Source organism: Coturnix japonica, chromosome 24 (genome assembly GCF_054131305.1).
Source record: "Coturnix japonica strain WE chromosome 24, WE-NBRP24, whole genome shotgun sequence".
Taxonomy (NCBI): Eukaryota; Metazoa; Chordata; class Aves; order Galliformes; family Phasianidae; genus Coturnix; species Coturnix japonica.
In genome coordinates this window covers 7,730,014-7,743,953 of record NC_140686.1, presented here as the reverse complement: position 1 = coordinate 7,743,953, position 13,940 = coordinate 7,730,014, and the positions used below count along the sequence as shown (strand labels likewise).

General features: G+C 46.4%; 4 protein-coding genes across 4 annotated transcripts; 2 read left to right on the top strand and 2 right to left on the bottom strand.

Moving 5' to 3' along the window:
* The first annotated feature begins 931 nt into the window (after nt 1-931).
* On the top strand, nt 932-2,894 carry LOC146757271 (feather keratin 1-like). Its single transcript, XM_085523676.1, has 2 exons — nt 932-1,861; nt 2,207-2,894. Exons 1-2 carry the CDS (start codon nt 1,664-1,666, stop codon nt 2,540-2,542), a joined length of 534 nt encoding a protein of 177 aa, XP_085379802.1. The 5' UTR covers nt 932-1,663; the 3' UTR covers nt 2,543-2,894.
* Nucleotides 2,895-4,616: 1,722 nt separating this feature from the next.
* Nucleotides 4,617-5,684, bottom strand: LOC146757270 (feather keratin 1-like). Its single transcript, XM_085523675.1, has 2 exons — nt 5,668-5,684; nt 4,617-5,395 (listed from the first exon to the last, which is right to left on the bottom strand). Exon 2 carries the CDS (start codon nt 5,372-5,374, stop codon nt 5,060-5,062), a length of 315 nt encoding a protein of 104 aa, XP_085379801.1. The 5' UTR covers nt 5,375-5,395; nt 5,668-5,684; the 3' UTR covers nt 4,617-5,059.
* Nucleotides 5,685-8,546: 2,862 nt separating this feature from the next.
* LOC146757269 (feather keratin 1-like) lies at nt 8,547-9,664 on the top strand. Its single transcript, XM_085523674.1, has 2 exons — nt 8,547-8,601; nt 8,965-9,664. Exon 2 carries the CDS (start codon nt 8,986-8,988, stop codon nt 9,298-9,300), a length of 315 nt encoding a protein of 104 aa, XP_085379800.1. The 5' UTR covers nt 8,547-8,601; nt 8,965-8,985; the 3' UTR covers nt 9,301-9,664.
* A 2,215-nt stretch (nt 9,665-11,879) lies between these two features.
* Nucleotides 11,880-12,633, bottom strand: LOC146757268 (feather keratin 3-like). The gene has a single exon (XM_085523672.1). The coding sequence runs from the start codon at nt 12,614-12,616 to the stop codon at nt 12,302-12,304; it is 315 nt and encodes a 104-aa protein (XP_085379798.1). The 5' UTR covers nt 12,617-12,633; the 3' UTR covers nt 11,880-12,301.
* Nucleotides 12,634-13,940: the final 1,307 nt, after the last annotated feature.

The following is a 13,940-nucleotide window of genomic DNA, read 5'->3' as shown; positions in this document are numbered from 1 at the left end:
TCTACAAGGATCTTAATGTGTTCTCCCTATGAAAATGGGAGTCCTAGTTCACTGAGCACTGAAAATGCTGATGCACTGATTGTTTTCTTTGTTTCTTGCTTAGCCAGCATGAGTGGTCTTTAGAACCCCGTTGCTCAGGGGCCAGGATGAAAAACTGGAGCTATCTATTTGTACCATTTGATACGGAAAGCATGAGGAAAGTGAATATTTGTAACTCATTAGCCTTATTTGTCCTGTGATGAGATGTACCCACGAGTGCTGTGGGAACATTCCACTCTTGAAAAACGTATGTTGGTGGTTGGGAAAAGTGCCCCGAAGTCTGGGGGAAAAGTGCATGGCAGTCCCATTTATGATGACCGAGGTGGAGCAGAGGAACTACAGGACGGTACGTCTCAGACCTATGGAGCTGCTGAAACAGTGTATTGTGAGAATTGTTTCCTGGCACATGAAGGCTGAGTGCATCAGATGCAGTAATCAGCATGGATTTAGTGTGAAGAAGTCAAGGTCTGATCAAGTTGAGAAGTGTCCACAATAAAATACAAAGCCTTGATGACGGGGAAGAGAATGGGATATGTTCTTGCTGGAGTTCAGGCTTTTGACACTGTCCTCAATAATATGATCATAGTGAAGCTGTTGAAGAATGGCCTGAATGTGGCTTCTTAAGCCTTGTGAAAAAACAGCTCTTTTGGGGTGGCATGTGTCCTTTCCTCTATTGAGCATGGAATGCTGGGTCCTGAAGCTGCTGGCTAGCTGGGGATGTTCTTGGACTGGAAGTGATCAAGAAGGACATAGTGAAAAGAGTACTCCCTTTACACCAAGAAGCAGGCAAGATATCCTTGCTGTGTGAAGAAAACACTTTCCTGCCCAGCAGACAGGGAGGCAGCTGGGACATGTTCTGAAAGTGCAAGAAAATATCCATAGAAGCCAGGCATCCTGAAGGATCTCTCTTTAGAGATGGCAATTTTGAAACAACAAATTTTGGATTGGCCATGAGCCACTGTATTGGCGTGAGGCCTACCCAGCAGGCGTATAGTTTGTAGGACTAAAGACCACACTGGGAAGAATCCTACACAAACATGGAGAATCCTTCCCTGAGAAGAGGGGTACCTATGCTCTGTCCACAAAACCAGCACAGCCATCTACTGTAGAGACCAGATTCCATGGGGCTTTTTAGGTAATTACAGGGCTCGGGAAAAGTATGTTGTACTTGCATCAAATAGCTGATGGCATGAGTAGGTTAATGACCCCAGACCCTGTTACGAAAGGCATCATCAGTCAATCAAACATTCAAACATGTTCCCAGAACAATTGCCTTTGTGTGCAAAGGGATTTGAAAGCAGCAGAACAGTCCACCTTCCTTTTCACAGAGATGAGCAAGGAGGAAAAAAGAGTTTCCAGAAAAAGAAGACTCTGAATGTCCAGGACAGGGCTGCATTGACAGGAGGATATGGCTTCCTTGCTGATAAGATTGTTACAAATAAGGTCATGTCATTTCCCCTCATACGCGTGCTGTGCCTGCAGCGCAGAATCCCTCCAGCACTTTGGATGCGTCTTTCTAAGCATAGTGAGGTGTTTCTGCAGGGAAACTCTTTGTACTTCTCATTGTGGAACATGAAAGGTGTCTCCACAGCCAATTTGTGAAGGTCAGAAAGAAGGAAATGAAATGTCACAGTTGACAGAAATCAAAAACCCAACCTGTGCCATTAGGAGTGAAAAATTTGCATTAGAGGTGAGTCTCATGGACAATTACAGTCTGCATACAGTAACCGTGGGCTTGGGGCAGTGTTGGATTCGTATAAAAGCAGGTCCAACTCCTCACTCAGTCATCCACTCCACTTGCCTTCATCTCCCTGGGAAGAAGGTGAGTCCACAGCCCTTTCGCAGCCTGTCCTTGTTTTGGGATTTCTCTGCATGTACAAGTGCCACCATGTTATGTTGTGCATTGGGAGATCAGGCAGTTCTGTTAGTGGGAAAGGGGCAGCACGTGTGTCATGGAGAGATGCTGGTTCTTGCCAGAGGTGTCTCCTGATCAGTAGGCTAGGCACTGACCTGTTTGTGCCTGGCTATTCTGGTCTGTTTTTATGCAGTGGGGCTTCCTCACAGAGCCTCCGTATCTTTAGCCAAAATAATGCCTTGACTCTCTCCTGCTGGGATGGCAGGCTGTTGCTCATCACTTCTGTGTCCTCCTGGCCCTCTGTCCCAACAGGTGCCCCTCCAGACAGCAGACATGTCCTGCCTTGACCAGTGCCTGCCTCGCCTGCCCTGCCAGCCCTGCGGCCCAACCCCGCTGGCCAACAGCTGCAATGAGCCCTGCTTCAGGCAGTGCCAGGACTCCAATGTCTTCATCCAGCCCTCTCCTGTGGTGGTGACCCTGCCCGGACCCATCCTCAGCTCCTTCCCGCAGAACACCGCCGTGGGATCCTCCACCTCCGCTGCTGTTGGCAGCATCCTCAGCTCTGAGGGTGTGCCTATCTCCTCTGGGGGCTTTGGCCTCTCTGGCTTAGGCAGCCGCTATAGTAGCCGGAGGTTCTTCCCGTGCTAAAGTTTCTGCTGATGGCCCTGGAGGAAAATCCCCAGTATTCACGAAGTCTTTGTGGGACTTGAGACAGAGCACTGGAACCAGCTCAGTCACACCAAAATCACTGATCCATGAGTGGCCTCTTCCATTTCGCTTTTCCTTCCTGTGCCATTACTGCTCGCCATCTGCTTTCCTGGATAGTCATGATCACACAACTTGTGTTGGCAGAACCTTCTTGTCCTTCTGCCTCTGTGGAAAGGGCTGCTGGACAGACAGCAGTCCATCTACCAACTTCACACACTGATAACTGTCATCTGTTCCTGGTGATTTCTGCATGAGCCTCCACCATGTTCTTGTTTCATTAAATATGATTGCATCTTAATCATTGTCTCTGTGTTCTTCATTCCCCTATAAAGGCTGTGCCACGATATCTTTAGAGCGAGGTGTTTCTCAGCAGTTATTCTTAGAAGTTGTTCTTAGTCTTGTTTTGAACAGTTGGTAAGAGAGCTCAGGAATGTTTTCTTGAACCAACTACTGCTTTTTTTCTTATTTTTCAATGACATGGGTAGTGGAGTTGAGTAACCTTTCAAAAGACTGATTATCACAGTACAAAATATTCCCTAGTTGTTCAGTGACTATGATTCACTTTGCAGTTCTTAATCCTTTCTGATCATCTCAGCAGTAGCAAGGAAGGTGGAGGCTGTAGCTTCCGGGTAGGAAAACTCTTCCTGTTGAGAGAGCACTGCGGAACTTGCTCTAGATGATTTATGACTTTCTTGTAAAAGAGTCCACTACTGAGTACAGCATTCCAAATTCTTTCATCTGAGAAGTGAGCAGATTCAGAATGCCGTAGGACTTGAGCTCCTGGATACGCTACTGCTCTTCTATCCCAGGATGCTCTTTGTGTTTTTGTTGTTTTTCAATGTCAAAGGGCATCATATTTTTTGGGGGGAGGGGATATCATTACATCAGTTTCTCATTTGGGTCTCTGCTGTTGAGGGTACAAAAGCTGTATGTGCCATGAGTTCAAGCCAGCTGCCAAGTGGGAATTGGCAGAAACCGTGTGATGGTGGGCAGCTGCTTCCTGTGGCTATTCAGCAGCTCACTTCCTTGTTTGGAAGTGTCTCTGCAGCCTTTGCTGATGGACGCTGCACTTCCTTGTAGAGCTCCTGAATGACCCTATAAGCCAGTGCAATGTTCACAGTATGCGAAAAAGAACGCACCATAGTCTTGGTCACTCTCACCCCCTGTGATATAGAGATTACAATAGGTCTAGGACAAATGGGAAGAACTCACATGTCAAAATGGTCCTGATTATAGTATCCATCACATAATCATGAATATTGATATAAGAAGTCATTTCATTAAGAATGAAATATTAAAATATGAAATATTAAGAATATGAACAGGCTTTCCTACTCATTCTGTGGACCCACGCAATAGAAACTAGAACCTTCTGGTTACTAATTTTCCATGCAGTTCCTGTGCTTTGACCTCTAGGGCTGATGCAGATAATTCAGCCCACTGCCACATGTACTCCCTGTTGCCACACAGGTGAAGCCATGTTCTGTACACCTGTGGTTCTCTGTTGACATGGTTTCATTTTAGTTCACTGGCATCTGTCTCTTGCGCAGAAAAGCACGGTCTCATTACATGGCATACTGGTCTGTATAGGCAAGGAGGAAGACCCGTTTTCTTCAAGGTTTACAACAGTTTATCAACACATGGAATGCAAGTATGTGGGATGATAGAGAGGTTCTCTTCCTATGGTTGGATTTGAAAAATCCTACAGTCGCTGTTGGTATGGTGTACTTTCAGATTTGTGTATTTGATTTTTGTGTCTTCTTCTTACACCAGTTTTACTTTCATTTTGATGGCTCATTGAGTAGTGCAGCTCTTTTATTCCCCTGTCATGAGATTCCTTTGTGATGATAACCTATATGTGTGGTTGCTGATTCCTCTTTTATTTTTTTTTTTTTTTTTTTTTTTTTTTTTTTTTTTTTACTGCCAACATGACATTCCAGGTTACTTGGGTAAGAGTCTTGTGCAGCACCACCTTGAGATGACCATCTTCCTACGGAAAAGCCAACACAAAAGAACACTTCACGACCATTCATATACATCACAAATTTATTAAGTAATAAGAGGGGAAGAGAATAGTTCCAAGGGGGGGTCAACATGCAGGAATAACCAGGAATAGGGTCGGCACTATGGCCATGGTGGATGTCCCACCAGCTGTCCATCTGCATTTTCCAGAGAGCGAGATGGGCCATCATGTCCTCCCTAGTCTGGATTCCTGGGTTTAAGAGACCAATTGGGCACAGGTGACAAAGAATGCATCAGGAGGAAAAGAAGTGAGCAGAAGAGGGAAAGGGCAAACATAGACAAAGCTTCCCGAGAGATCATGCTGGACCTGTTCATTTGCAATTGGTGCTGGCGTTGCTTGGACCCTGTAAAAACAAGATTCCAGTGCTCCTCTGCAGGACTGCTACCAACTTCTGAGTCCAGGGAGGTCTTTGTCCAAGGGCAATGCCAGCAGCTCTAGCAGGGGAAGAACCTCCTGCTACTGTAGCGGCTGCCTAAGCCAGAGAGGCCAAAGCTTCCAGAGGAGATGGGCACACCCTCAGAGCTGAGGATGCTGCCAACAGCAGCGGAGGTGGAGGATCCCACGGCGGTGTTCTGCGGGAAGGAACTGAGGATGGGTCCGGGCAGGGTCACCACCACGGGAGAGGGCTGGATGAAGACATTGGAGTCCTGGCACTGCCTGAAGCAGGGCTCATTGCAGCTGTTGGCCAGCGGAGTCGGGCCGCAGGGCTGGCAGGGCAGGCGAGGCAGGCACTGGTCGTAGCAGGACATGTCTGGTGTCTGGAGGGGCACCTGTTATGAGAGAGGGTGATGCAAAGGAAGCGGAGAATGAGCAGCAGCCTGCCATCCCATCAGGAGGGAGCCAAAGCACAGTGTTGTCTATGGATATGGAAGCTGTATAAGTTAGACTATGATCTTCTCCTTCCCTAACTAGCCACTGACCCTGACAAGCGCAGACCGGCGCATTCAGTATACTCCCTTGCCTGTGGCTCAGGAGACCTTTCTGACTGGATTCCTCAAAAATTATGGAGGAAGCGGAGCTGGAGAAAGGGCTATGGACTCACCTTGTTCCCAGGAAGACAGAGCTTAGAGGAGTGGATGAGAGAGAGGAGATGGGCCCACTTTTATACTGCTTGTAAGCTGCCTCAGGCCAGCAGTCATTCTAAGCAAGTAGTAATTTTCCAAGAGACACGCCTCAAATGCAAATGGCACAAATTCTGTCAACTCTGCCATTTCATTTCCTCATTTCTGTCATGACTATTTTAACTTCTTTTCAAGTGCTTGTCTGAGAGATCCAAGGAATGGCTGGCATCTCATTTTGTTGGAAGGGAAGCATCCCCTCACAGCACTAATATCTGAAGCCACACACCTGTTATTTCTCTTCCTTTCACACGTGCTCCCATGTTTCTGACTGCTGTCCCTTTTCTCTAATCCCACACTCACTGGCCATGGTGTAGTGAGTTCCAAATGTCCAGCCACCATGGTATCTGCTGTGCCATCTATATGTCAGGCCATTAGCAAATGAGGAGTTTTGTTATCTGATTCGACATTAGCTTCCTTCTCAAAATGACAGAGGAGCTCTGATAAGTCGTGTTTTTAAGGATACCATCCTGCTGAGTAGGATGGGCTTATGTTGAATTTGAATGTGATTGTGAAAGGCAGCACTGGCTTCAGTGTTTGTGAAATGCTGGCATTCAATGTCCTAAAGGCAGCAATGCGAACACGGCAAGCTTGTTACCTTTGACTTCTGGAGAGCAGACTTTGGCCTTTCCAGGAATTTGCTTTGTTTAATATTCTGAGATAAGATCCTAGAGGGAAGAGGAGCCCAAGGATGCTGGTGAATACTCAAGGATCACCTCGGGGAAGCTCATGTGTGAGGTATGCTGAGAAAGCGGCCATGAGGTGAAAGGGTCAGGTGGCCTGTATTGTGGAAGAAAACACTGTTGGCCAAACACCGTCTCAATATTGTGAAGTCTCTGGGGTCAGGTAACAAAAATGTGTTATCTGAGGGGAATAGAGCTATTGTGTCTGCCCAGCCAGAGATGAAGTGAAGGGAGCTAAAAGCGTGATATAATTGAGTCTGGCAAAAGATATGAAGGAGAAAAACAAGGCTTCTGTAAGGATCTTAACGGTTAAAGGAAAATTAATAATGTGTGAGTGTTCTCCTCATAGAAACAGGAGACCTGCTTAATTGGGCACTGAAAATGTTGTGGCACTGATTATGTTTTGTTTCTTTCTTAGGCAGCATGAGTTGTCTTTGGAACCCCATTGCTCAGGGGCAAGGATGAAAAAATGGAGCTATCAAGATGTATTTTTTGGACCAGGAGATCTTGAGCAAACTGGATATTTCTAACTCATTAGGCTGATTTGTCCCATGATGAGATGAGCCCATTAGTGCATAGAGAAGGCTCAGTCTTGATAAACGTAGGTTGGTGATTGGGAAAAATGTTCCAAAGAATGGGGGAAAAGTGCATGAATGTCCTGTTTATGATGACCGAGGAGGAGCAGGGGAGCTGCAGGACGGTACATCTCAGACCTATGGAGCTGCTGAAACAGTGCATTGTGACAATTGTTTCCTGGCACATGAAGGCTGAGTGCATCAGATGCAGTAATCAGCATGGATTTAGTGTGAAGAAGTCAAGGTCTGATCAAGTTGAGAAGTGTCCACAATAAAATACAAAGCCTTGATGACAGGGAAGAGAATGGGATATGTTCTTGCTGGAGTTCAGGCTTTTGACACTGTCCTCAATAAAATGATCATAGTGAAGCTGTTGAAGAATGGCCTGAATGTGGCTTCTTCAGCCTTGTGAAAAAACAGCTCTTTTGGGGTGGCATGTGTCCTTTCCTCTATTGAGCATGGAATGCTGGGTCCTGAAGCTGCTGGCTAGCTGGGGATGTTCTTGGACTGGAAGTGATCAAGAAGGACATAGTGAAAAGAGTACTCCCTTTACACCAAGAAGCAGGCAAGATATCCTTGCTGTGTGAAGAAAACACTTTCCTGCCCTGCAGACAGGGAGGCAGCTGGGACATGTTCTGAAAGTGCAAGAAAATATCCATAGAAGCCAGGCATCCTGAAGGATCTCTCTTTAGAGATGGCAATTTTGAAACAACAAATTTTGGATTGGCCATGAGCCACTGTATTGGCGTGAGGCCTACCCAGCAGGCGTATAGTTTGTAGGACTAAAGACCACACTGGGAAGAATCCTACACAAACATGGAGAATCCTTCCCTGAGAAGAGGGGTACCTATGCTCTGTCCACAAAACCAGCACAGCCATCTACTGTAGAGACCAGATTCCATGGGGCTTTTTAGGTAATTACAGGGCTCGGGAAAAGTATGTTATACTTGCATCAAATAGCTGATGGCATGAGTAGGTTAATGACCCCAGACCCTGTTACGAAAGGCATCATCAGTCAATCAAACATTCAAACATGTTCCCAGAACAATTGCCTTTGTGTGCAAAGGGATTTGAAAGCAGCAGAACAGTCCACCTTCCTTTTCACAGAGATGAGCAAGGAGGAAAAAAGAGTTTCCAGAAAAAGAAGACTCTGAATGTCCAGGACAGGGCTGCATTGACAGGAGGATATGGCTTCCTTGCTGATAAGATTGTTACAAATAAGGTCATGTCATTTCCCCTCATACGCGTGCTGTGCCTGCAGCGCAGAATCCCTCCAGCACTTTGGATGCGTCTTTCTAAGCATAGTGAGGTGTTTCTGCAGGGAAACTCTTTGTACTTCTCATTGTGGAACATGAAAGGTGTCTCCACAGCCAATTTGTGAAGGTCAGAAAGAAGGAAATGAAATGTCACAGTTGACAGAAATCAAAAACCCAACCTGTGCCATTAGGAGTGAAAATTTGCATTAGAGGTGAGTCTCGTGGATAATTACAGTCTGTGCAGAGTGAGTGTGGGCTTGGGGCAGTGTTGGAATCATATAAAAGCAGGTCCAACTCCTCACTCAGTCATCCACTCCACTTGCCTCCATCTCCCTGGGAACGAGGTGAGTCCAAAGCCCTTTCACAACCTCTTCTTCTTTTGGGATTTCTCTGCATGTACAAGTGCCTCCATGTTATGCTGTGCATTGGGAGATCAGGCAGTTCTGTTAGTGGGATAGGGACAGCACATGCATCATGGAGAGATGCTGGGTCTTTCCAGAGGTGTCTCCTGAGCAGTAGGCTAGGCACTGACCTGCTTGTGCCTGGCTATTCTGATCTGTTTTTATGCAGTGGGGAAGGAGAATACCGTGGGCTTCCTCACATTGCCTCCACATCTGCAGACAGCATACATCCATGGCTCTCTCCTGCTGGGATGGCAGGCTGTTGCTCACTCACTTCTGTGTCCTCCTGACGCTCTGTCCCAACAGGTACCCCTCTAGACAGCAGACATGTCCTGCTACGACCAGTGCCTGCCCCGCCTGCCCTGCCAGCCCTGCGGCCCAACCCCGCTGGCCAACAGCTGCAATGAGCCCTGCTTCAGGCAGTGCCAGGACTCCAATGTCTTCATCCAGCCCTCTCCCGTGGTGGTGACCCTGCCCGGACCCATCCTCAGCTCCTTCCCGCAGAACACTGCCGTGGGATCCTCTACCTCCGCTGCCGTTGGCAGCATCCTCAGCTCTGAGGGTGTGCCCATCTCCTCTGGAGGCTTTGGCCTCTCCGGCTTAGGCAGCCGCTACAGTAGCAGGAGGTTCTTCCCGTGCTAAAGTTTCTGCTGATGGCCCTGGTGGGAAATCCATAGAGTTCACGAAGTCTTTGTGGGACTTGAGACAGAACACTGGAACCAGCTCAGTCACGCCAACACCTTTGTTCCATGACTGCCTTTCCCCTCTTCCATCTCTCTTTTCCTTCCTGTGTCATTACTGCTCACCATTTGCTTTCCTGGGAAGTCATGGTCATAAAGCTCAGGTTAGCAGGTTCTGCCTGTCCTTCTCCCTGTGTGGAAAGGGCGGCTTGACAGACAGCAGTCCATCTACCAACTTCGCACATTACCTGTTCTCATCTGTTCCTGGCGATTTCTGCATGTGCTACCACGATGTTTTTGCTTCATTAAATATGATTGCATCTGAATCATTGTCTCTGTGTTCTCCATTCCCCTATAAAGGCAGTGCCACGATATCTTTAGAGCGAAGTTTTTCACTGCAGTTATTCTTGTAGCTGTTTCTGAGTGCTGTTTAGAACAATTGGTATGACAGCTCAGGACTTGAACCAACCACTGCTATTTTTCCTATTTTTCACTATCATGGTCAGTGGGGTTGAGTGAACAACACAAGGCTGATTATCACAGTACAATGAAATATGAAGATGTTCAGGGACTACAAATCACTGTTCTTAATCCTTTCTGATCATCTCAGCAGTAGCAAGGAAGGTGGAGGCTGTAACTTCCAGGTAGGAAAACTCTTCCTGTTGAGAGAGCACTGCAGAACTTGCTCTAGATGATTTATGACTTTCTTGTAAAAGAGTCCACTACTGAGTACAGCATTCCAAATTCTTTCATCTGAGAAGTGAGCAGATTCAGAATGCTGTAGGACTTGTGCTCCTGGATACGCTACTGCTCTTCTATCCCAGGATGCTCTTTGTGTTTTTGTTGTTTTTCCATGTCAAAGGGCATCATATTTTTTGGGGGGAGGGGATATCATTACATCAGTTTCTCATTTGGGTCTCTGCTGTTGAGGGTACAAAAGCTGTATGTGCCATGAGTTCAAGCCAGCTGCCAAGTGGGAATTGGCAGAAACCGTGTGATGGTGGGCAGCTGCTTCCTGTGGCTATTCAGCAGCTCACTTCCTTGTTTGGAAGTGTCTCTGCAGCCTTTGCTGATGGACGCTGCACTTCCTTGTAGAGCTCCTGAATGACCCTATAAGCCAGTGCAATGTTCACAGTATGCGAAAAAGAACGCACCATAGTCTTGGTCACTCTCACCCCCTGTGATATAGAGATTACAATAGGTCTAGGACAAATGGGAAGAACTCACATGTCAAAATGGTCCTGATTATAGTATCCATCACATAATCATGAATATTGATATAAGAAGTCATTTCATTAAGAATGAAATATTAAAATATGAAATATTAAGAATATGAACAGGCTTTCCTACTCATTCTGTGGACCCACGCAATAGAAACTAGAACCTTCTGGTTACTAATTTTCCATGCAGTTCCTGTGCTCTGACCTCTAGGGCTGATGCAGATAATTCAGCCCACTGCCACATGTACTCCCTGTTGCCACACAGGTGAAGCCATGTTCTGTACACCTGTGGTTCTCTGTTGACATGGTTTCATGATTTTAGTTCACTGGCATCTGTCTCTTGCGCTGAAAAGCACTGTGTCATGGTTTAATAATTTTGTAATTTTGCTATCAGTATTCCACATCATAACATCATATATAGCATGAATAATTTTACTGAATCTGCAACTTACAGAAGAAGACTACATATCCCAGAGAACAACATGATAGGTCACGGGACCTGGACTCTATATTAACTCGGTTGCAGACTAGACTGAGGTCTTTCGAGTTCTGGCGTTCAGGGGAGTGTGTGGGAGCCTTCACCGTTTCGCCTAAATTTCACAGTAGGATTCTCGGTTACGGGACTCATACTCTCTCCTATTTTGCTTGATTTGTTAGCTCAATTTTCAATTATATTGTATTATATTGTGTTATCCTATATTTCGATATAGTATTTAGTAAATAAGTGTGCCTCCTTAGATCGTTGCCGCTGTTTTCTTTTCCTAATTAACTTTTTCCTTTCAGCCTAGGGCCCCTGCGGGGCCCACGGCCCCCTGTCACAGACATAGGTGGATTTTTTGTTCAAACCGTGACACACTGTCTCATTACATGGCATACTGGTCTGTATAGGCAAGGAGGAAGACCCTTTTTCTTCAAGGTTTACAACAGTTTCTCAACATGTGGGATGCAAGTATGTGGGATGATAGAGAGGTTCTCTTCCTATGGTTGGATTTGAAAAATCCTACAGTCGCTGTTGGTATGGTGTACTTTCAGATTTGTGTATTTGATATTTGTGTCTTCTTCTTACACCAGTTTTACTTTCATTTTGATAGCTCATTGAGCAGTGCAGCTCTTTCATTCCCCTGTCATGAGATTCCTTTGTGATGAAACCCTAACTGTATTGTTTTTGATTCCTCTTTTCTTCTTCTTTTTTTTTTTTTATTTTTTCCTGCCAACATAACATTCCAGGTTGCTTGCATAAAAGTCATGTGTAGCACCGCCTTGTGATGGCCATCTTCCTAAGGATAAGCCCACACAAAGGAACACTTCATGACCATTCATCTGCACCACAAATTTATTGAGTCAAAATAGGGAATGAGAATTATTCAAAAGGGTAGTCAACATGCAGGAATAACCAGGAATAGGGTCGGCACTATGGCCATGGTGGATGTCCCACCAGCTGTCCATCTGCATTTTCCACAGAGGGAGATGGGCCATCATGTTCTCCCTAGTCTGGATTCCTGTGTTTAACAGACCACAGGGCATGGTTGACAAAGAATGCATCAGGAAGAAAAGAAGTGAGAAGAAGAGGGGAATGGCAAACATGGACAGGGCGTCTTGAGAGTTCATGCTAGATCTGTTCCGTTACAAGTGGTGCTAGCATTGCTCGGACCCTGTAAAAACAAGATTCCAGTGCTCCTCTGCAGGACTGCTACCAACTTCTTAGTCCAGGGAGGTTTTTGTCCAAGGGCAATGCCAGCAGCTTTAGCAGGGGAAGAACCTCCTGCTACTGTAGCGGCTGCCTAAGCCGGAGAGGCCAAAGCCTCCAGAGGAGATGGGCACACCCTCAGAGCTGAGTATGCTGCCAACAGCAGCGGAGGTGGAGGATCCCACGGCGGTGTTCTGCGGGAAGGAGCTGAGGATGGGTCCGGGCAGGGTCACCACCACGGGAGAGGGCTGGATGAAGACGTTGGAGTCCTGGCACTGCCTGACGCAGGACTCATTGCAGCTGTTGGCCAGCGGGGTTGGGCCGCAGGGCTGGCAGGGCAGGCGAGGCAGGCACTGGTCGTAGCAGGACATGTCTGGTGTCTGGAGGGGCACCTGTTGTGAGAGAGGGTGATGCAAAGGAAATGGAGAGTGAGCAGCAGCAGGCGAGAGCCAAAGCACAGTGTTGGCTGCAGATATGGAAGCTGTATAAGTTAGACTATGATCTTCTCCTTCCCTATCTCGCCACTGGCCCTGACAATGGCAGACTGGCACATTCAGTATCCTCCCTTGCCTGTGGCTCAGGGAACCTCTCTGACAGGATACCTCAAAAATTGTGGAGGAAGCAGAGCTGGAGATAGGGCTGTGGACTCACCTTGTTCCCAGGGAGACAGAGCCGAGAGGAGTGGATGAGAGAGAGAGGAGATGGGCCCACTTTTATACTGCTTGTATGCTGCCTCAGGCCTGCAGTCACTCTAAGCAGGCATTAATTTTCCAAGAGACACACCTGAAATGCAAATAATCCTTCCTATTGACACAGGTTCCGTCAACTCTGCCATTTCATTTCCTCATTTCTGTCATGACTATTTTTCCAGGGTAAATTCTTTTCAAGTGCTTGTATTGGAGATTGAAGTAATGGTTGGCAACTCTTTTTTGTTAGATGGGAAGCATCTCCTCACAGCTCTAAAATCTGATGCCATACACCTGTGATTTCTTTTCCTTTCACATGTGCTAGATTCTGTCTACTTCCATCCTCCCTCTTTATTCCCACACTGCCTGGCCTGTATGCAGCAAGTTGTCCAGGCGCTATGGTATCTTCTGGACCAACAACTCATCAGGGCATTTGCAAACCAGGAGATACATTGTCTGATTTGACACTTGCTTCCTTCTCCAAATTATAGAGGAGCTCTGAGAAGTAGTGCTTTTTAGTACCCTGTCCTCACCGAGTTGTGTGGGCTTATATTGAAAGTGAATTTGAAAGGCAGCACTGGCTTCAGTGTTTGTGAAATTCTGGCATTTGGTATCCTAAAAGCAGTAAAGTGAACACAGGAAGCTCAGAACCTTTGACTTCTGGAGAGCAGACTTTGGCCTTTTCATGAATTTACTTGGTTGAATATTCTGCGATAAGTTCCTGGAGGGAAGAGGAGCCCAAGGAAACTGATTTATACTCAAGGATCACCTTCTGGAAGCTCATGAGAGAGGTATCCTGAGAAAGAGGCCATCAGGTGAAAGAGTCAGGAGGTCTGCACTGCGGAACAAAACACTGCTGGCCAAAAACTGTCTCAAGATTTTGAAGCCTCTGTGGGATGGTAGCAAAGATATGTAATCTGAGAGAAAAATAACCATAATTTCTACAGATGGCTAACGACACAGATTGCAACAAAAAAGGCTTCTAGAAGATTCTTGATGGTTAAAAGAA